Source organism: Macrobrachium nipponense, chromosome 17 (genome assembly GCF_015104395.2).
Source record: "Macrobrachium nipponense isolate FS-2020 chromosome 17, ASM1510439v2, whole genome shotgun sequence".
NCBI lineage: Eukaryota > Metazoa > Arthropoda > Malacostraca > Decapoda > Palaemonidae > Macrobrachium > Macrobrachium nipponense.
In genome coordinates this window covers 31,290,606-31,311,727 of record NC_087210.1, presented here as the reverse complement: position 1 = coordinate 31,311,727, position 21,122 = coordinate 31,290,606, and the positions used below count along the sequence as shown (strand labels likewise).

The 21,122-nt window shown below is 45.3% G+C and overlaps 1 protein-coding gene across 1 annotated transcript in view; it reads right to left on the bottom strand.

Annotated features, from left to right (window-relative positions):
• Nucleotides 1–21,122, bottom strand: part of LOC135196167 (NBAS subunit of NRZ tethering complex-like) — a 59,833-nt gene that overhangs the window by 13,680 nt on the left and 25,031 nt on the right. Inside the window, exons 2-4 of the mRNA XM_064222743.1 lie at nucleotides 16,888–17,024; nucleotides 3,829–3,965; nucleotides 3,096–3,235 (exon numbers count right to left, since the gene is read on the bottom strand). Coding sequence (XP_064078813.1) covers nucleotides 3,096–3,235; nucleotides 3,829–3,965; nucleotides 16,888–17,024 — 414 coding nt within the window. The remainder of the gene's footprint in view (nucleotides 1–3,095; nucleotides 3,236–3,828; nucleotides 3,966–16,887; nucleotides 17,025–21,122) is intronic.

Genomic DNA, 21,122 nt, shown 5'->3' with positions numbered 1-21,122 from the left:
CGCCTACTGGGAGAATGTCCACTGGAGAGCGCGCCCTACATGGAGAGCCCCCTCTGGGAGAGCGCTTACAGGGAGAGCGCTTACAGGGAGAGCGCCTACAGAGAGAGCACCTACTTGGAGAATGCCTACAAGGAGAGCGCCTACCTGGAGAGCGCCTACTAGGAGAGCGCCTACCAGGAGAGCTGTACTTTGTTTGGGTGCTCGATACGGGCCCCAGTCACGCGCTGGCCCCGGCCCGGGATGGAGCGTTTCCAAGTGTACGAAAACCGAGGAAACATACGATAACCGAGACAAAATTTCGTAGAAAAAATACGGCAAAATGATAAAAATGCTGAACTTAAATAATTAGAAACGTAAAAAAAGACGATGGCATATAATGATCATTTTGAAAGGTCTCTGACTCTTGTTTACATTTGATCTTCTTGTATTATTCAGTAGGAACATGGAGCACGAAACATACAACCTACGAGTGTGTTCGCTTAAGTGATACTTCCTGAAGGACTGATGGATAAGTATTTGGAAATACGCATCCTTCAGGTCCACCGAAAGCATAAAATCGTTCACCCTGATAGAATCGAGCACTGAGTGTGCAGTTTCCATCGTGAACCGAGTCTGGCGAACGAATCCGTTCAAAGGAAAAAGAGATCTATCACGGTCTCCAGCCCCTCCGTAGACTTCTCCATCAGGAAAAGTGGCTGTAGAACCCGGTGACTGATCTCGTATGATTTCCACAGCTCCTTTGCTCAGCATGGTCTGCACTTCTTGAGTCAGTGCTACGTCCCTGGTAGAACTGGGAACGTATGTTCAAAGATGGACCAGATGTGAAGTGAGGGGTGGCCTCGACTCGACGGGAAGTAGATATCCCTTCCGAAGGACATCCACTAACCAAGTCTCGGCTCCGTAGCGCTGTCAAGTTGCCCAATGGCTCGCCAGGCACCCCCCCAACTTCTGGCAGCAGGTGAGGGGGAACGCTGTCACTAGTGTTTCCCTCTTTTTCCCTTCTGCTTACCCCCTTTCCCATGGGAGGAGGAGGCTTGAGAGGAGGGCTGACGCTCACCTCTCGAAGCAAAAGAGGGAGGCTGGGTCTTTCCTTGCGCTACCCTCGACGGTACTGACATCTTAGGAGAGGAGGAAGCGCTAGCTAAGCTCGAGGCTTAGCCGCAGTTGTAGCGAAATCTGCCCAGAAGTCTTCGGAACTGCAGAGTGGAAGTATACTGAGCAATAGCTGTCCTCCGCTCTATGCTTTTCCACCGCAGCGTCCACCATCTCTCTGGAGAAGAGAGGAGGAACCCCGCGACGGTCCTTTCCTCAGACACAACGTTACCTCATAACCAGCCGCCCTGGTTACACAAGTTAGGACTGCATCCCTCCTCCTCAAAACCAGGTTGGCCCACAGGTTGGCCGTCTAGTGGGCGAGGTAGGAAATGGCCCTACCTCCAGACTGGCAAAGTCTCCCGAACGCGAGGAGGCTGCAACTCTGGATACTGTGAGGGAACACAGATCCAGCCAGGAGACGGTCTGGAAAGCTGCCATGGCATTGGATTCCAGGGCCAATGCCTCTTGCTGCGAGAACCAGAGGTTCTCTGACAGCAGGTGCTGAAGAGGCACTCCCGGAGTTAGGCGAGCTAACTCCGGATCAACCTGCTTGGTCGGCAACGGGTTTGTCGAAGGCACATAGAAACGCCGCTGACGAGGCAGAGAAGGAGGAAGCAGCTTGTCTGACCTGCTTCCCGGTCCAGAGGTGGAGCCTCTAGAGTCAGGGGCAGAGTGGTACCTCCACGGTCCCCGTCTTTCTCTTCCCTGAGGAAGGGAGAGATGGCCCCGTTCCTGAAGGAACGAGGAGGACCAGCGGAAGGCCCAGGCCCACCCGTCTCACCGGAGCGAGAAAGACCCTTAAAAGTCTCTGTGCTAGACTTCTTGGGGTGTGGGGAGGGGGGGGCACCTTGTTCTTCCTCAGCTGGGGGGTCTTGGAAGTAGATGGGGAAGAGGCAGCAGAAGATGAAGACGAAGACGAAGATGAAGAAGATGATGACGACACCTTCCCCTTCTTCTTTGACTTCTTCTTCGCCAGCTTCCTCAGGACAGCAGACAGGTCTCCCATCCAGGCTGGAGCTGGCTGCAGGGGCAGCGGGGCCCAGCTCCACCTGGGCAGGAGAAACTGAAGAAGCAGCAGCACCTCCACGGGCAGGAACAGGGGCAGCAGGCATGGCGACGGCAACAGGTGGAAGATCCAATGGTGAGCTCTTCGGGAGCTGACGAGGGGAGGAAAGAAGACGATGTGTCCATCACCAACCAGAGGTGTTGAGGGTGAGCTTTCCGACGACACCTTGGCTGACTTCCGCGGCTTCTTCCTCTTCTCGTACCGCTCCCACTGCTCCTCTGACCAAGAGATACAACAATCATAAGTCAAATCTTGATTGCATTCACGCCCTCGGCATGAGGATCCACCAGTTCACTGGATTGGAATGCACCACATTTCAGTCCCCTTCCCCACTCCAGGACACACTCTCCAGTTGGATGGGGGGTACGAGGGGTTATCTGATTCATGGGATTGCATCTTGCAATACCAAAAACAAAAGAAATACTTACAGTTGTACACACTACTACACAAGAATAAAGGCTAAAAGCCATAAAGAACATCAACGATCTCACGACAGAATGGGGCAGAGGTCACCACACGTCTGCACCCGATGGCGGTCGAAGGCAAAGTGGAATGTTTACATCAGTTGGCTGGCACTCCCGACCATCTGACAAGCAGTTACTGCCTAACTACCTTGTTATTAAATCTTACAACTGGTCCAGCTGGCACTAAAAGTAATTCCTTATGTAAAGGACCGATGGTTTGTATAACGTGTCGGAACAAATCCTTCTTTAATGAAAGAAGATGGTGACTGAGGATTATAGTGACCCACATGTGTATTTACATGACTGATGGGGATGTTATACTAAATTTTTATCTTGGAATGACTTTTCTAAAGTAAAAAAATAAAAAAACACATCATCTACATCTCAGGAATTTCCAAATATTGCAATTAAAATACTGTACTGGCTTTAGAAAAAATAAGTTTAAGAATTGAAAGAGGCAGCTTGAATACCTTGGGGGATAAATAGTGAAGATAGATTGTACCAAGTGTGTTGAAGATTTCTACAGCACCAGAACTATAAGCAACTCCAACCATTGAGCAATCTGCTGACCAAGCAACTCTTCTCCATGATGGAAATGGATCTGCATACACTACAAAAAGAATTCCACACATTATTATGCATTAAACCTTTAAAAACTCAGATATATAAATATTCAAATCTTTCTCTGATCATTAAATCTGAATTTGGGTGAAAAAACAAATAGTATATAAAACTCAATATCTAATATTCTATATGCAGCAATGAGAAAGGAAGGTGAAAACTTTTAAATTTTGTCACCTATAACTATAAAAATCTTGCAAGAACAAATTATTCACATCAACACGTATTAGTTTTGAATGTTAAGTGTGAAAAATACTTTAAAAATACTTTAATAACAAGATAAAACTGAATAGCTGCACAAAAAAGGCATAAAAAAATGTTCAGTTTTTATTTCCATTACAATAAAAGTACTGCCAATAGTACTTTTTATTTCTTATCATGTGTAGGAACTATATAAATTACATGTTCTTTTTCAGTAGTAGATCAAACAAGACCATGTTTTTATCTAGCCAAGACAAGTTAGAACCAAGGACTTTCCTTTTGTAAATGCATTAATCTATTTTTGAAGGACAAAAAATTTGTATGATAAGTCTTCACTCAACAAAAATAGCATGCAACAATGTCAAATAAAATATGACATACAGTTTACATTCTTTCCAACTACGGAAGCAAAGTCATCTTTCTTTGCTCGGATCTCCAAAGATGATGCCTGGACTATGACAACAACTGCTCCTTGAGCTCCAACTCCAAGCTGCCATCCAGATCCGCCACCAACAAGTCTGGAAAAATTTAGATATCATGTCTTCTTCATAGAGATGATCTTGAAAATAAATCCAATACATAAGCTAGTCAATGAGCAGATACAAATTTTTTTATAAAAATACAATGTAGTACAGAGTATTTATGTATGTATACATAAACTATGCACATCTCTATATAAAATACATAGTATAAAGTACAGACTAAATCATTTCTAGATTATTTATACCATAAAAACTAAAACAATATAACTCATAGTTATGATGTTCTGTTTAAGTAATCACAACAAAAAAACAAGTGCCTGTACACATTTAGAAGACAACCATCATGACCCTAGCTACATATGAAAGGTGGAACAACCTAACCTTTTATTTTCCCCAGGACTTAAAAAATTGCTTTATGTATAATAATTTACTCTCTCTCTCCCATCTATCTCTCTCTCTCTCTCTCTCTTGGAAGAACCATTACCTGTGCTCTGGCAAAGAATGGTTTTGCCACAGTTACTTCTTGAAGTGAAAGTATACTTGAGAGATAAGGGGCTCGAATTCAAAGTCCTCATAACAGACAAAAATCTATCAATATATGAAAATAATCGTTGCAGCCTCTTGACCAGGATAATATCCTGTGTGCTAAGGCCAAACACCAGCCTGGTGTCTGATCCCATCCAAAAAGACATTGATTCAGTCCCTAATGGAATGCCAAGATCATTCACCACAACAAATGCAATGGCATTTTCTAACTTGTAGAGGTATAATTAGAACAAAAAAACCTTCAGGCATATGTATTGGATGCCTTTATGGAATAAAGTCTTAAATGACTAGAAGTTTCCCTGGAACTGATGGAGAAATTAGGAAGTCTGTCGCGTAGCATGAGAAGTCAGAACTGAAGCTTGTCAGTGTGCTCTTTCACTTCCCTCTGTGATCAGAAGTAGAGGTACACTCTGAAGACAATAAATACACTTTATCAAAGGAGGAATTTGGAGAACTTATTAAATAAACAAAGGAATAAAAACCAAGGATAAAGAAGCAAAAGAAAAAAACACAGCCTAATTTCAACTGGAGAAGGGGCAGAGATACGAAAGTGAACCCAAGATTGTAAATAAAAATATTTTTATGATAAAATAAAGTTGTACACATACATACATACCAAACAATTACATAGTTGAAAGCTTCCTACCACAGCAGTCCAAAATTCAAATTCGCGGTTGCGCTACCACCACGTGTGTAGGTGAAAAGGACCTGCCCACTTTTGGGATCAGGAGGTACAACTATGCAGAGAGCTATCAATTCGTTGAGCCATAATGTCCATCTGTGAAGAGGAGGGAGGGCTCTGATTATGTAATTGCTTGTTAAGTACGTACCTATGTAAAACTTTATTTTATCATAAAAATAATTTTACATAGTGACTTACCAAGCAATTACATAACTGATTCCACATTGAAAGGAGGTTGGAACCTAAACTAGGATTAAAAACCAACATCCCAACCACTAAACTAAATCAGAGGGTACTCTGGGTACATTGTACCCCCTGATGCCCATAGACTAAAAAAACCTTACAACAAGGCAAGTAGACAGTAGAGGAACAGTTAGCCCCTAAGCTTCCTTTCCGAAAACCATGCCAGCCACAGATAAAAGCCCTAACGTGCTACAGTTTTTTTAAACGGTTTCAACATACTTACAATAACGTGAGGCAAAAACTAACTTGAACCTCCAAAAAGTTGACTGTAGAATCGAAGACAATGACATGTTATAGCAGTAGGCTAGAGACGTGGCGACGGCTCGAACCTCATGAGCTTTTACTTCAAGATGTGGAAGAGTGTACTGGATCTGTGAACTTCTGCAATCAGGCTTCTCAGGAAAAATGAGAAGGCATTCTTTGAGAGGGGATGTGAAGGGTTCCTCACAGAGCACCAAAGATTATATCTGAGGGTCCTCAGATCTCTGTCCTATGGAGATAGTATCTCAGAGCCCTCACGGGACACAGAAGCCTCTCCTCTCATCCTTTGGCCCACGAATGTCCATTAAGTTCTTAATGACAAAGGTGGGGGGCCAGGGCTTAGACACATCCACATTCTTGGCGAGGAAACCAAGAGAGAGAGAGCAGACTGCATCCCATTACACAAATCAAACCTTGTCCATCGCTTGGATTTCACTAACTTGTTTAGCCATGGCTAATGCTACTAAAAACAGTTTTCTTTTTTGAGGCTCCTGAATGAGGAAGAGCGTAAAGGTTCAGAGGAGGAACTCGATAACCACTTCAAAACCACATCCAAAATCCAGGAGACTACACTGGACTTTTCTAGCTTGGAAGTTTCAAAGGATCTAATGAGGTCCCTCATATCTTGATTAGAGGACAGATCTAGACCTCTCTGCTTAAACACTGAACTAAGCATAGATCTGTAACCTCTAATCATAGCAAAAGGTAACTTCCTGGTAGTATTCCTCAGTAAAAGCAAAAAGTCCGCTATTTGGTTTACAGATGTTTCAAAAGAAGAGACATGATTTTGGCTGCACCATATTCTGAAAATTGTCCACTTACACTGATAGAGCTTGCTAGAATAAGCTCACCTGCATCTAGCAATAACTTCTGCAGTCTGACATGAAACTCCTTTCATTCTGACATGGCTTCTGACAGTCTGAATCCTGTCAGGGTGAGAGCGGACATCCCTTGATGGAATCATGATGAAGTGGGGCTGTTTGAGCAGCAACTGTCTTTGAGGACATAGCCTGGGGAAGTCCACTAGAAGATGAAGAAGATACAAAAACCATCTTCCTCGGGCCAGAATGGGGCCACAAGTCATTGAAACATTCTGATGAGAAGAAAATTTGAGTACCCTTTCTCTGATTATAGTCCAAATTGAGGAAATGCACAGACATCCAGTCCTGTCCAATCCAATAGTGTAACACTGCGTCTGTCACCCAAGTGAGAGGATCTAGGGACTGGGGAGCAAAAAGAGCAGCACACAGTGTACCTTGAAGCAGCAAAGAGGTCTATGGGAGATTTGCCCCATAACCTCCATAGATCAAGGCAGACTTGGGAGTCCAGGGTCCACTACATCGGCAGGACCTGATGGGAGCGACTTAATGCGTCTGCTAAGACATTCAATTTTCTGTGAACAAAGCTAGGAATGATCTAGACTTGAATCTACTCCGCCCAGAGAAGGTGGTCCGTTGCTGCCTCACAGAGGTAGGAGTGAGTGAGTGTTCCCTGCTTGCAGACTAGTGGAGTGAAGGCCTAAAGGCCCAAGTCTTCAGGTTGTTGATGCTATTGTGTAACGTCCTTTGCTGAGATGTCAACTTCCCAGTGACTTTCTGACTTCTGATTTGCCCACAGCCAAAGAAAAAGTGACAAGCTGCAGATAGGCAAGTCAGCAGCACCCCATCACTTATCAACTTTTGTTACCAAGTTTCCAAACAACCCTTTCCTGCTTGCCCCAGGAAAGCTCTTGCATAAAATGATATTGTTAAATATACATAAAGTTTTCATACACCACTACCTGGCAGATATATACTTAGCTAAGACTCCGTCGTCCCCACGACAGAAATAATTCAAATTTCGCGCCACTCGCTACAGGTAGGTCAGGTGATCTACGGCCTGCCCTGGGTGGCAGGGACTGGGAACCATTCCGGTTTTCTATCATATTTTATCTCTTCCACCTGTCTCCTGCGGGGAGGCTGGGTGGGCCATAATCGTATATATCTGCAGGTAAGTATAGTGATGAAACTTTATTGTATTATAACAATATCATTTTGATACAATGAACTTACTGTCAGATATATACTTAGCTGATTGGCACCTTTGGTGGAGGGTAAGAGACAGCTAAAAATGGAATAGACAGGTAAAAAACATATGTTGTAGGTATAAAAGAAAAACCTTGGTTCCTACCTCGATAAGTGGTAGACTTCGTGGCTGTTTGCCCGGTAGTCTGCATCACCTCAAGACTTTAGTGAGATATGTGATATGGCTAAGAGTTCTTGTGGGTCTGTCGATGGGTATATGAACCGCTTACTCGGCAGAACCAGAAAGGACTTTGTCAATGGGTATGGACCACTTCTATGACCAAACACACCTTATGAAGGAGCACACAACCAATCCGACCAACCTGATCCTAACCACATGTTAGTATGAAGAATTGTTCTGAGTTATCCCCGAACTCATTACAACAACCAATAACTCGAAAAGCTAATACGCATTCATACAAAAATTCCAAAAAAAAAAAAAATTTAATACTCCTCCCCCCCCCAAAAGATATCACAAGAGTTCCTTACTGAACAACAGTGACTGGCCGCCACTGTGCCAGCACCGAGCCTCTCTTTGTCAGCAGAAATCTAGAACATATCTAGTAGAAGGTATGTACAAAGTTAAGGATTGGTGTTTGCTCCCGATACCCAGTATCGTATCCGCTGATACGAAAGGCCCCAGAGAAAAAACATTTCTCGTAGGTCACGCGAACGTCTTTAAGATAGTGAGATGCAAATACCGAGTTGCACCTCCAATATGTCGTAACAAGGATTTCTTTAGCGACATATTTTCTTCTGAAAAGATGAGAGACGTCGCCAATGCTCTAACTTCATGAGCTTTTTTATCTTAAGAGTGGAAAAAGAGTCGTCAGGACAGAACGTTGTTGAGCATATGTAATGACGCTCCTTATGAAGAAAGCTAATGCATCTTCTTGACATGATCTTGTGGGGGTCCTTAATCGAACACCAAAGACCTTGCCTAGAGCCTCCCATTTGTTTCTTCCTTTGTAAGTAGAACTTCAAGGCTCTTACAGGGCAAAGAGACCCTTTCTGTTCTCTACCAAGAGACTCGATAAAGCCTTTAATCTGAATCTCTTGGGCCAGGGATTCGAGGGGTTTTCGTTTTTTTTTTTTTTTTTTCGCTAGAAAAAAGTGTTTCTAAAACGACAGAACAGAAGGCAGAGTTCGTCTGTTGAAGCGACTTCATCTTCAAGGCGTGAAGTTTTTTTTTTCACAAATCTTTGGCTGTCGCCAAAGATAGAGAAACAAGCATTTCCTCGTTTAAATCCCTAAACGAAGCTAAATGAGGAGCTCGAATCTTTCAGACGAAAGGAACTTGAGAACTACATCCAGGTCCAGCTGGAGGAGTAGTTCCTAGACTTTGGTTGTTTTCAAACGATCTAATAAGGTCGTGCAGATCTTTATTATCAGCAAGCTCTAGGTCTCTATTTTCTGAAGACTGCCGAAAGCATGCTCCTGTATCCTTTATAGTAGATACAGACAAGTGAGAGTCCTCTCTCAGGAACAAAAGGAAATCAGCGATTTCGGTTATAGAGGTACTGGGAGGAAGGACAACTTCTTAGACTTACACCACTTCTAAAAACCTCCCACTTAGACTGATAGACTCGTCTAGTGGAAGCTCTGCGGGCTCTAGCGATAGCGCTTGCAGCTTTGCTGAGGAAAACCCCCCGCCCCCTCGCTCTGACAAGTCTTTCGATAGTCGAAAGGCAGTCAGAGCGAGGTAGAGCCGGGGAGGGGAAAAAGGGGTTTTTTGATGAAACCTCTCGAAGTGTGGCTGTTGAGAAGATCCATCCTTCTTGGAAGGATCTGGGGGAAGTCTACTGTCCACTCCAGCACCTCTGCAAACCAATCCTGTGCTGGCCAAAAAGGGGCTATCAGGTCATTCTTGTTCCGTTGGACGCTACAAACTTTCTCAACACTTGCCCCAGGATTTTGGATTTTGAAAGGGGGGAAAGCGTACACGCTACATGAGACCAGTCTAGCAGGAAGGCGTCGACCACGAGAGCTCTTGGGTCTTCCACACTGAGCAAAAGACTTCCAGCCTTTTGGAAAGGGAATGTGGTGAACAGGTCTACCATGAGGGGAGTCCCCAAAGATCCAAAGATTCTGACACACCTCTGAATGAAGGTCCCACCACTCTGTGTGGAAGGACCTGGCTTCTCCTGCTCAGTCTGTCTGCCCTGACGTTTCTCGCCTACCCTGAACAAATCTTGTCAGGAGGGAGGGAGTGTTCCTCTGGAGGTCCAAAGTAGCAGATCTCTTGCTATTTCGTATAGGAACAAGGAGTGGTTGTTGTTCCTCCTTGTTCCGAATGTAGGAAAGGGCGGGTAGTGTTGTCCACATTCACTTGGACCACACTGTTTGTCACAAAAGGTTCGAAGAAAACTTTAGAGCCAAGTGGTACTGCCCAGAAGTTCTTTGCAATTTATGTGCCAGGACACCTGTGCTGCCTTACAGGTGCCTGACACTTTCTCGGTCTAGTGTTGCTCCCACCCTTCTCCGATGCGTCTGAATATAAACACTTGGGCTTGGGTTCGGGAGCTTCCAGAGAAATTCCTTGTTCTCTTTTAGAGGGGCAACCACCATTGCAGGTGTGGTTTCATTTGGCCATTGGAAGGAGAAAAACTGTCGGAGAGAAGTCCGTCTTCCAATTCCATGAAACTCCTTAGGAAAAACTGAAGAGGACGAAGATGAAGTCTTCCTAGAGGAAAGAACTGTGCGAGCCGAGGAAAGGGTCCCTAGAAGGCTTAACCATTCCCTCGCCGAAGTGCGTTCTTTCCTAAGAAGAGAGAGACTTTTTCCAAGCCTCTCACGATTCTCTCTTGCGAAGGAAATACTCGAAAACCCCGAGAATCCATCTGAATCCCCAGATAGACTAAGTTTCTGTCTGGGGATCAGCTGTGACTTCTCGAGGTTCACGAGTAGTCCCAACGACTTTATCAGGTCTAGGGGTCAAAGAAAGGTCCTCCAAACACTGTCTCTCTGTTATGGCCCTGATGAGCCCAATCGTCCAGATATAGAGAGATGTTGACGCCTTGAGGTGAAGAAACCTCGCCACATCTTCATCAGGTTTGTGAAGACCTGAGGAGCTGTGGACAGGCCGAAAAACACAAGGCCCTGAAACTGAAAAGATCCTTCCCCCCGTCATGAAACGGAGGTACTTCTTCGAAGAAGGGGTGAATCGGGACATGAAAAAAAATAAGCGTCCTGGAGATCCAGCGACACCATCCAATCTCCTGTCGTAAAAGCCGCAAGGGACCTGAGGGCGAAGTCTCCATAGAGAACTTCTCCTTTAGAACAAACTTGTTCGAGCGCTGAAGTCTAGTACCGGTCTCCAAGCCCCCCCAGAGGCTTTCGCAACCAGAAAAAGACGATTGTAAAACCCCGGAGAGTTTTGCTCCAGTACTAATTCATAGCTCGTTTGTCCCACATTTGATCCACCATCAGACGAAGAGATCCCTCAGTACAGGGTCCCTGTATGGCTGACAGTTCCTCGGAATATTCGTTAGGGAGAGGACGTCCTGGAAGGGGATAAGATATCCCTTCCTGATTATAGACATTGAAGAGGGGCGGTCCGAGTTTATGAATGTCCAGGGCGTCTGCAAATTCGAGAAGCCTGGCACCCACGGGTGTGTTTGGAGGTGGCTCTCACTTCCCTTTCTTAAAGGGACGGAAGTAGTTCTACCTCTCTCTCAGGACCTCTCCTTTTTGAGGGAGCTCTGGAGGGAGGGTCTCCTCGAAAGGGCTGAACAATAGAAGGTAGGTCCTTTCTTGTCAACCGCCAACAAGGGGCCTCTCTTCCTTGCAGTGTGAAGGAGAAGATCTTGTGTCGCCTTCTCAGTCAGTGAGCGAGAAATGTCCTTCACTAACTGAGAAGGAAACAAGAAGTCTGACATGGGAGCGAAAACCAGGGCTGCTCTCTGTGAGTGTGAAACCGCCTTGGTTAAGAAGGCACTAAAAATACTCCTCTTCTTAAGGAGTACCGCTCCAAAGAGGGAGGAGACTTCTCCCGATCCGTCTTGTACTGCCTTGTCAATACATGACAGTATACTAAGAATGACTTCGGGGTCTAGACCTTCCGAGTCATGAGCCTTCTTAGACATCACCCCAAGGGACCAGTCTAGGAAATTAAAGACTTCCAAAATATGGAAGAGTCCCTTGAGGAGATGATCAGTCTCAGAAATCGCCCAAGTCACACGAGCTCCGTTCAAAGCGTGTCTACGCGATGAATCAACCAAGGTTGAAAAGTCCGCTTCAGCCGATGTCTGGAGAGAAAGGCCCATGTTCCCCCCAGTTCGGTACCACACACCTCTTTTTCCAGAAAGTATGGCTGGAGGCATACAGAAGGTGGTTCTGACCAGTTCCTTCTTTGACAACATCCACTTGTCAAGCGACTGTAGAGCTCTTTTCATAGAGATAGTCGGTCTCATCTTCAAAACCGACGAAGACTTAGGTACGATCGCACTCGAAAAAAGTGATCGAGGCGAAGGAGGAGCAGCAGGAGTCAACGAATCTCCATACTCTTGCAAAAGAAGGTCTGTCAAAACTCTATAGTTAGAGAAGCCTTCTCTACCGTTAGTCTCGTCTTCCGAATCTACGTCCAAACCGTGCGGAGAATCGGCTTGAAATACGAGATTTTGAGGATTCTTCACCAAGTTCTCTCTCTACTGGCGACAAACTCCTACTAGGAGAGGGGACTCATCGAGTGAACAGATTCTCTCTCAAGTCTACTAGTTGTACGGCGTCTGCTTGAACTCTCCCGCTTGGAGGCTTCGCGGCTGCGGCCTGGAGCTTGCCGCTGGTGGCGCCTGGCTTGGAACCCTCGCGCCCTGGCTGGCGCCTCGCGCCTGGCTGACTCCTCGCGCCCTGGTCGCCCTCGCGCCTGGCTGGTGGTTGGCGCCTCGCGCCTGAGAGTATCCTTGTCTAGAGCAACGCGCTCGGATAGCTCCTGAAGCCTGTTAGAATCTTCGCGCCTGGAAGACGTCTCGGGCTTGTAAGGCTCTTCATGCCTGGAGGACGCTTCACGTCTGGCAGGCGAAAGAAAGACGAGACTTCTTAATAGGAAGTCTAGCGTCCTTCTTGCGAGGGGGATCCCTCGAAAAAACTCCGATCTAAAGAGGCTAACTGTTCTGGCACAGCTAACAATATCCTCTTGGAAGCCACACCAGCGTCCTCTTCAATAGAAGGAGGAGACCTCGAAGGTGTGCGATCCTCAACTACCGATCGAGGAGGCGTCGAGACCATCTTAGCCTTCTTGATAGCAGAGGGGGCTTCCTCCGAGAAGCGCTCTGAGCTCAAGTCAAACGTGGGTTCTTTCCAGTGCCTCCTTTTTCAGTGGCCTAGATAGATCCGAGTCCTTCCACCCTCGTTTAGGTGAAGGAGAAGGACCGGACGACGAGAAACAATCTCGTAGGACGCTTCTATTAAAGCGGTCCTGAGCAGTCTGTAGTGAAACAGAACCTGCTGAAGGGACGCCTGACCAGTTGGGGATTCCCCACAACCTCCGTACGGCTTTCGACTTTCCTTCTCTCTGGGTATGTGAGTTGGAAGAGGTCTAGGCCTGGGAGCATCGCAGGGACGGTCAGACGCCCCCTCCACACACTGGGAACACTCACTTCACTTAGCAAATCACTATCACTTCCCTTACTTGCATGGCCGCCATTTTTGTCTTCATCTTACGAAGAGTAGCCTTCAGATTGGCGATTTTAGAAGCCAAATCCGAATGCAAAGCCTGTGAGGGTTCAGATACAGAGGGAGAATCAAAATCATTAATTACAGGAGAGTTAGACTCAGAAAAAGGCTCAATAGGCCTTGTACACACACCCTTCTGTGCAGCCCGTCTAATTCTATCCCTCTCTAACTTCTTCAAGTAAGAAGTTAGAGTCTTCCATTCATTAGCATCAACTTTTCACACTCATTACAGGTGTTAGCTAAAGAACAGTCAAATCCCCTACACTTACGACATACAGTGTGAGGATCAACCGAAGCCTTCGGTATCCTCACCTTGCAGCCTACATTCACACACACTCTCACACTAACACTTGAATCAGACATTCTAGCAGAAAAATCAAAAGCAAGTCCAAATCCAGTCCACGGTAGCGAATGCCAAAACAACGATCCAGTACGTCACCAAGAAATCCCAATAAAGTGATCAAAAAGTCTTGAAAAGCGAATTCCAGTCAGGAGGTAGTAAACAACAATGTTGATACCACCGGCGACAGAGAAAATATATAGAAGGGAATGGTTCCTAGTCCTGCCACCCAGGGCAGGCCGGTAGATCACCTGACCTACCTGTAGCGAGTGGCGCGAAATTTGAATTTCTGTCGGGGACGACGGAGTCTTAGCTAAGTATATATCTGACAGGTAAGTTCATTGTATGAAAAGGTAATGTTCTGTAGTCTCACAAAAACTAAAAGGTAATGTACTCTATTTTATTTTTGTTATATTACAGGTCTAACAAAAATCACAATTTTGAATTAAATTGTATTTTTCCTTACTATACAAACCTGAGGTCCTTTACATAAGGAATAACTATTCAGCGCCAGCTGGACCGGTCATAAGATTTCTAACTAGGTAGTTCGGTAGTAACTGCTTGTCCGTGGTCAGGAGTCCCGTCCAACTGGAGGTAAACATATCACTTTGCTTTAGGCCCAGGAACAGAGTGAAGGGTGGCATGAGGTGGGACTGTGTGTAAAGGACCTCAGGTTTATATAATTAGGAAAAATACAATAGCTGGTACCCCTACGGTCCCCATCTTCTTCCCTGGGGAAGGAGAGACGGGCCCAGTTCCCGAAGGAACGGGAGGACCAGCGGAAGACCCACCTATCCCGCCGGCGCGGGACAGACCCTTAGAAGTCTCTGTGCGAGACTTCTCGGGGGAGGGCCAGGCCACCTTCTTCTTCCTCGGCTGGGGGGCCTTGGAAGTCGAAGGGAAAGAGGCGGCAGAAGACGACAAAGAAGACGATTGAAAAGACAACGACACCATCTTCTTCTTCCTGGACTTCTTCTTTGCCAACTTCCTCAGGACAACTGACAGGTCCTCCATCCAGGACGGAGCTGGGGCAGTTGCGGTAGCAACACGGCCCAACTGCGCCTGTCTGGAGGAATCTGCGGAAGGAGCAGCACTACCACGGGCAGGAACGGAGACAGCAGGAACAGCCACAGGAACTGGTGGGCGGTCAGGCGGGGAGCTCTTTGGGCACTCAAAGTCAGGGGGCGGGGCGAGGACAGCAAACCCCGCCGGTGGAGGAACCATCTCCCGCGGCACGTAAGTCAGCAGAGCTTGTGTGGCAGATGAAGGGGTTACCAACGTCACATGCTGCGTGTACACTAGGTGCGGCGGGGTGGTATACCCTGGTGTTGAGAGAGTGGTTGTCATCATCGTATCCACCCCGTGCATCACTGGGGCCACAGCCAGATGTTGTTTGTTTGTTTGTATGGTGTTTTTACGTTGCATGGAACCGGTGGTTATTCAGCAGCGGGACCAACGGCTTTACGTGACTTCCGAACCACGTCGAGAGTGAACTTCTATCACCAGAAATACACATCTCTCACTCCTCAATGGAATGGCTGAGAATCAAACCTGCGACCACCATGGTGGGACGCTAATACCATACCAACCACGCCGCTGAGGCGCTCAGCCAGATGTTGTAACAGCCCCTGGATACTGGGAGTGCCCGGAAGACTCAGCGAGCGCCACACCTGCTGAAGGTCTCCACCCACAGAGGCAGAAACACCTGGGGAAGCAACAGTCGGGTTAAGGGGGGGTTCCCGTTCGCTTAGAGGGGGAAAGTTCCCACCCTGAGCGAACAGAAGACCCCGAGTACAACTCCAGGTCAGGGTACCGAGTTCCTTCCTCTGCACTCGACAGATCAAGCAAAGAGGCGGAACGGGACACCTCCTCCGAAGGGGAAAGAGCAATACGAGGGAGCTGGCTAGGAGGGAGGAAGGAAGACAACATGTCTATCACCAGAGGTGTCGAGGGGGAGCTTTCCGACGACACCTTTGGGACTTTACGTGGTTTCCTCCTCTTCTCATAGAGCTCCCACTGCTCTTCCGACCAGGACACAAAAATCACATGGTATGGCCCAAGAGCATTCACGCTCTCGGCACCACGTACATAAAAAATGAGGGTCCACAGTGTCACTGGACCTAAATGCCCAACACTTACGGCCCTCCACACCAGGGCACACTCTCCGGCTGGATGGGGGGTAAGGGGGCTTCCCCACTTCCTGGGCTTGCATGATTCAGCAAAGGAAAACCACAAAAACAAATAACAAAAAAGTAATAAGTACTTACAGTGCACACGCACTAGTAATACAACAAGAAAAAGCGTGGAAAATAGTAGCTCAATTGTTGACATTCAACTAAAATCTCACGACGAATGCGGACGGAGAGGCGAACATACATACATCTACACCCGACAGCAGCCGAAGGCAAAGTGATATGTTTACCTCCAGTTGGGCGGGACTCTCAACCATTGGACAAGCAGTTACTACCGAACTACCTTGTTAGAAATCTTCTGGCGCTGAATAGTTATTCCTCATGTAAAGGACCGAGGGTTTGTATTACGTGTTGGAACAAACAAGTAGTGTACATTTATACATTAAGTACTGGTCATCTTCTTAGGCACGAAGATATAGTAATGCAGTTGTATTCCACATAGGAAAATGAAAAAAGGTATATCTCAGAAAATGCCCAACAGTTTCGTCCTCCAATGGACCTCTTCTTGGTCCATTGGAGGACGAAACTGTTGGGCATTTTCTGAGATATACCTTTTTTCATTTTCCTATGTGGAATACAACTGCATTTATACATTAAATTGAAATGAAGTGAGAACATAATGCACAACACAAATGAAAGATAATAACAAAGTACTTAGCAAATTAATAGGAATAATAATAAAAATTTTGGGATGTATTCAAAAGACACACAGGAATCACTTTCCCACCAGGGACACATTAGGTCCATAGTATGTGCCTGATTATGGGGTGTTAGTATTCTTCAATATCTGTGATAGTGTCTGGGAGCTCCTGACCACAAGACTAGGTTTAAATAAACTGATGGGATCTTCAATGTGAATTTTCTTACAAAGAAAAATTAACAAAAAGTCATAGCAATTATTACTGTTTTCCAAGGAACCATCATTTGCTTGATAAAATATTTTTATCAACAAACTCACTTAGCTAAGTCTGGTGGCACTGCTGGTGAGGACCTGATATAAGCCCATAGTGATGATGCCAATGCCCATATGTTAGCTGGTGTCTGAGTTATGGTCCGGTAAAAGAAGTTCCCTCCAAGGCTGATAGCGCCACCTCCCTGAAACATAACTTTTTGAAATATGGAAAATCAAACCTTAGGATTATCTTACAATAACAACAACAAAATAATGTTATGCATGCTTACCAACATAGTGCTAAGCATCAACAGCTCTTGTTTCTATGACAAAAACTTACTAATATTTTATTAATAAAGTTTGTAATGTAGCACCATTAGTGGGCACAAGTCCACCCAGTGCTGCCTAGGTTCCCCATATAATTTTGTCCGAATACAATGTTAACAGAACAACTACATATATGCAACTGTTCACAATTCAGATTATCAAGAATACAATATGTACAAGCATATAATTCAGCAAGAACCTTAGCATCGTTATCATCTTACGCCCTTAACAAACTTGTATACCTGGTTCAGACCTACAGTGGGAAGATTGAAAAATTTCCTGAAGAACAGATGGGGATAATGAGGCAAAAACAGAAACCAAGAGGTCAATGGCCCATCTAGGTTTAAGTTAAAAAAAATAAATAAATAAATATCATCACACCCATGCAAGAAGGCTTTCTATAAAAACTCCTCTCCTTTCTTGAAATAATAACTTTAACAAACTTTGGGTTCCAGAGCAACAGCTTCACGCATATAGGCAACATCTTGTAAATTCTTCAACACTAGGATCACACAGCTCAAATAAAACACGGTGGTACTTCAGTCAAACTCAAACTTTCTTCTGTCATTTACAAACTTCTACAGCTCTTCAAACTTATTCATAGACTTTTTACTTTTACATTCGTGGCTTTCTAATCCCTCATATCAATATCTGTGAATTTAAACTTAAGCTGATTCACCTGACAATACCCATGAACATTAACTTTGTAACTACTGTATTTTAATCATTGTGTTTTACTCTCTGATAACTTCAGTGAGCTTCACAAACCTATCAGAAATGGCATTATGATACCTGTCCCTCTGTAATTGATACAAATGTTTTCTCAAACCAACAAGAGCCATCACATTGAGATTTTTAGATACCATATACTGCTGCTGCTACAAAATATGTCTTATCAGAAATATCTGGTCCGTACAACCGATACTTTTTCTGAAACCAGCCTCCTCATCACTAAGCATTTTATCAATTTCTTACTATGGCTCACCGAGAATAAACAATGTTATTTTAATTACAATCAATGCAAGTGCAATGCCTCTTTAGTCACCACAAGTGGTCAGGTCACCAATATACATATGAAGTGCCTTCCAGTTTCAAATCATGTTTTGTTTCTTCATTTTAAATTCTGCAAAACAGCCAGGTCAGCGAACAAGGTGTCATTTCAATTTTAGCAAAATCATTTTTGCAATGATTCCATCATAGCCTGGTGTTCTACTTCTCCTAAGTTTTTTACTACTGATTTCACTTAAAAAAAAATTGAATTTTTATTCTAAAATTAATATTAATAATACTTACCTGTATAATTTATCTAGTCCCACCCATCCTACCCCACGATCTGCCTATCACAACTGATTTGAGGGAAGGTTTTTGGATCTGTCAACGACAGTGTTGCCAACTGGCGGACAGAATAGGAGGTAACAGGGTTGCCAATGTGGTAAATTTTGGTGCAGTTTTTGGGGATTTAGGGCTAGATAAATTATACAGGTAAGTATTATTAATATTAATTTTAGAATAAAAATTCCATATTAATAAACATTACCTTAATATAATTTATCTAGCCCGATTAACCACATTGAAAAGGAGGAGGGAATCTGAATACAATTTCCCTTCGGGCAGAATAGGAGAAAACAAACAGAAATATATATCATAGGCAGTCAAAACTCAACCCAATGGTCTAAGATACTAACAACCTCAAAGTCTCCTACCATAATGCACCAAACTGCGGTAGCACAGGACAAGGAGTAAGTGCATAGTCAGTCCGTCTGTACTAAAGTCAGGTGACCGACCAGGTGACCAGTCAGACGAATTGCGGACAGCAAGGCTGCACCTGAAGACTATCAAGCACTATCCTTTCCCTAAAGGATGAGTGTCTGGACTGTCTGGGCGATTCAAAGCTAAGCAAACCTTGGGGGTGTATCAACGCAACCCGACGTCGCCAGCAACGAATCGGCTCATGAGCAACTCCTAACTCGAGCTTTTCTGGTGCCAAGAGAAAGGAGCGCGGAGCAAAAAGGCGATTCAGTCCCGAAGGACGAATGCCTGACAGTCCAACCTGGTCTCATGTTACACGATCATCGGGGGTGTATCAACGCAACCGACTTCGTCAACCAAGAAACTCAGGGCTACTAAATGTCGCCTGATCTCACACGTAGTGTTCTGACTCCGAGAAAACAGGTGAGACAAAAAAGTAGATGGTGAGCGAGTCACCAGATGACAGCAGACGATCCATCGACTAATTCCCTGTCCAGGACAGTGGAAGAAGCAGGAGTCGTCAGGACAAGCGAACCAGTGGCTAGTCCTAGGTCAGCATCGACTCTGGGAGAAGCGTAGTCGCCAGTGCCGACAACCCACCAGTGGCTGGAACCATTTCACACTGACAATGGAATCAGCATGAGTTGCCCAAGCAGTCAGTCCTTGTCATCAACAACACCTAAATACCAAACTGCCTAATTCCCATTATAACTACGTCAAAAACTGCCATGGGTTATAATACAAAAAACAAAAAAATATACATATACAACAAAAACAAAAAATTAATGAATAATATACAGGTAGCAACCAACGTAAAAACAGGAAGACTACCTAATTCTCCTGTCTGACGACCTGTCCTGCCATCACCAACGGGCCCAAAGAACGAAGGTCGCCTAGAACTAGAGAGAAATATCCCTCAAGTAAAAAGAGGCAAAACAGAATTAGAACGCCAAAGGTCGCCGCCTCAAGCACCTTGGCGACTGAGACGTTTCTTCATAAAAGCTACTGATGTAGCAACTGCTCTAATACTGTGTGCTCTCGGCGTCTGGTCTTCCCCAGCAGCCGAACCACCAGTTTTAACGATCAGATCTCTGAGAAAAAAGGATACACCATTCTTTGAAATAGGTCTCTTGACATTTCGGGGTGAAACAAACAAAAAGATGACGGGGGACGACCCTGAATGTCCTTCGTGCGGCGTAAATAGCATGAGAGCGCCCTAACAGGGCAAAGAACTAATTCCTCATTTAAATTACCAACAAAGTCGACCAGCGACTTCAGTACGAAAGACCTGGGAATGGGATTATCAGACGATTCAGTCTTTGCGACAAATTCAGGAAGGTATGACAAAATCATGTCTTGTCCAGATCTGGCAACCAGAAAAGAGAGTGCTTGCAGTTCACCCACCCTCTTGGCTGTAGCCAGTGAGACAAGGAAGAGTGTCTTAGAAGAGAGGTCCCTAAATTTGGCGAATTCAGAGGGCTCAAACGGAGGGAAACCTTAAGGCTTGAAGGACTTTGTTAACGTCCCATGTCGAAGGCAAACACTGCGGCCTGGGTCGAGATAGGGAAAATGATCGAAGTAAATCTCTAATGACATAAGATGAAGAGATCTCAGGCAGCCTTGCCTTAAAAACATAGGAAAGCATAGACCTATAACCCTTAATGCACGAAGGTGACAGGGCCCTGTCATGATGTAAATGAACTAAAAACTCCGCTACTTTCGGTAAGGAAGGTCTAGAAATTGAATGTCCTTGAGACTTACACCAACGTCTGTAAACCAACCATTTAGACCTGATAATTTACTCTGGTTGATTGCCGTCTGGCAAGAGCCAACTGTTGCGCCACTCTGGAGGAGAACCCTTCGTGCTTGGAGAACCTCCTGACAGTCTCCAGGCATGAAGATGAAGCATGTGGAGCCTCTGATGGAACCGATGAAAATGGGGTTGTTTGAGAAGATCTGGTCTCTCTGGCAGGCGAATGGGGGGTTCCACCAGTGCTTCCAGAAGGTCGGGAAACCACTCCTTCTGTGGCCAGAAGGGGGCGATCAAGGTGAGATCCAGACGCTTGGTTGCCCTCACTTTGTTGAGGACTGACCTCACCAGAGAGAACGGAGGAAAAGCATAGGCTTGAAGTCCCTCCCAGGTCCTGCAAAAGAGTCTGTCCCGGCACTCTAAGGAGTCTGGTAAGGGGCGAAGAATATCTGGCACGAAAATTCAGTGGGGTGGC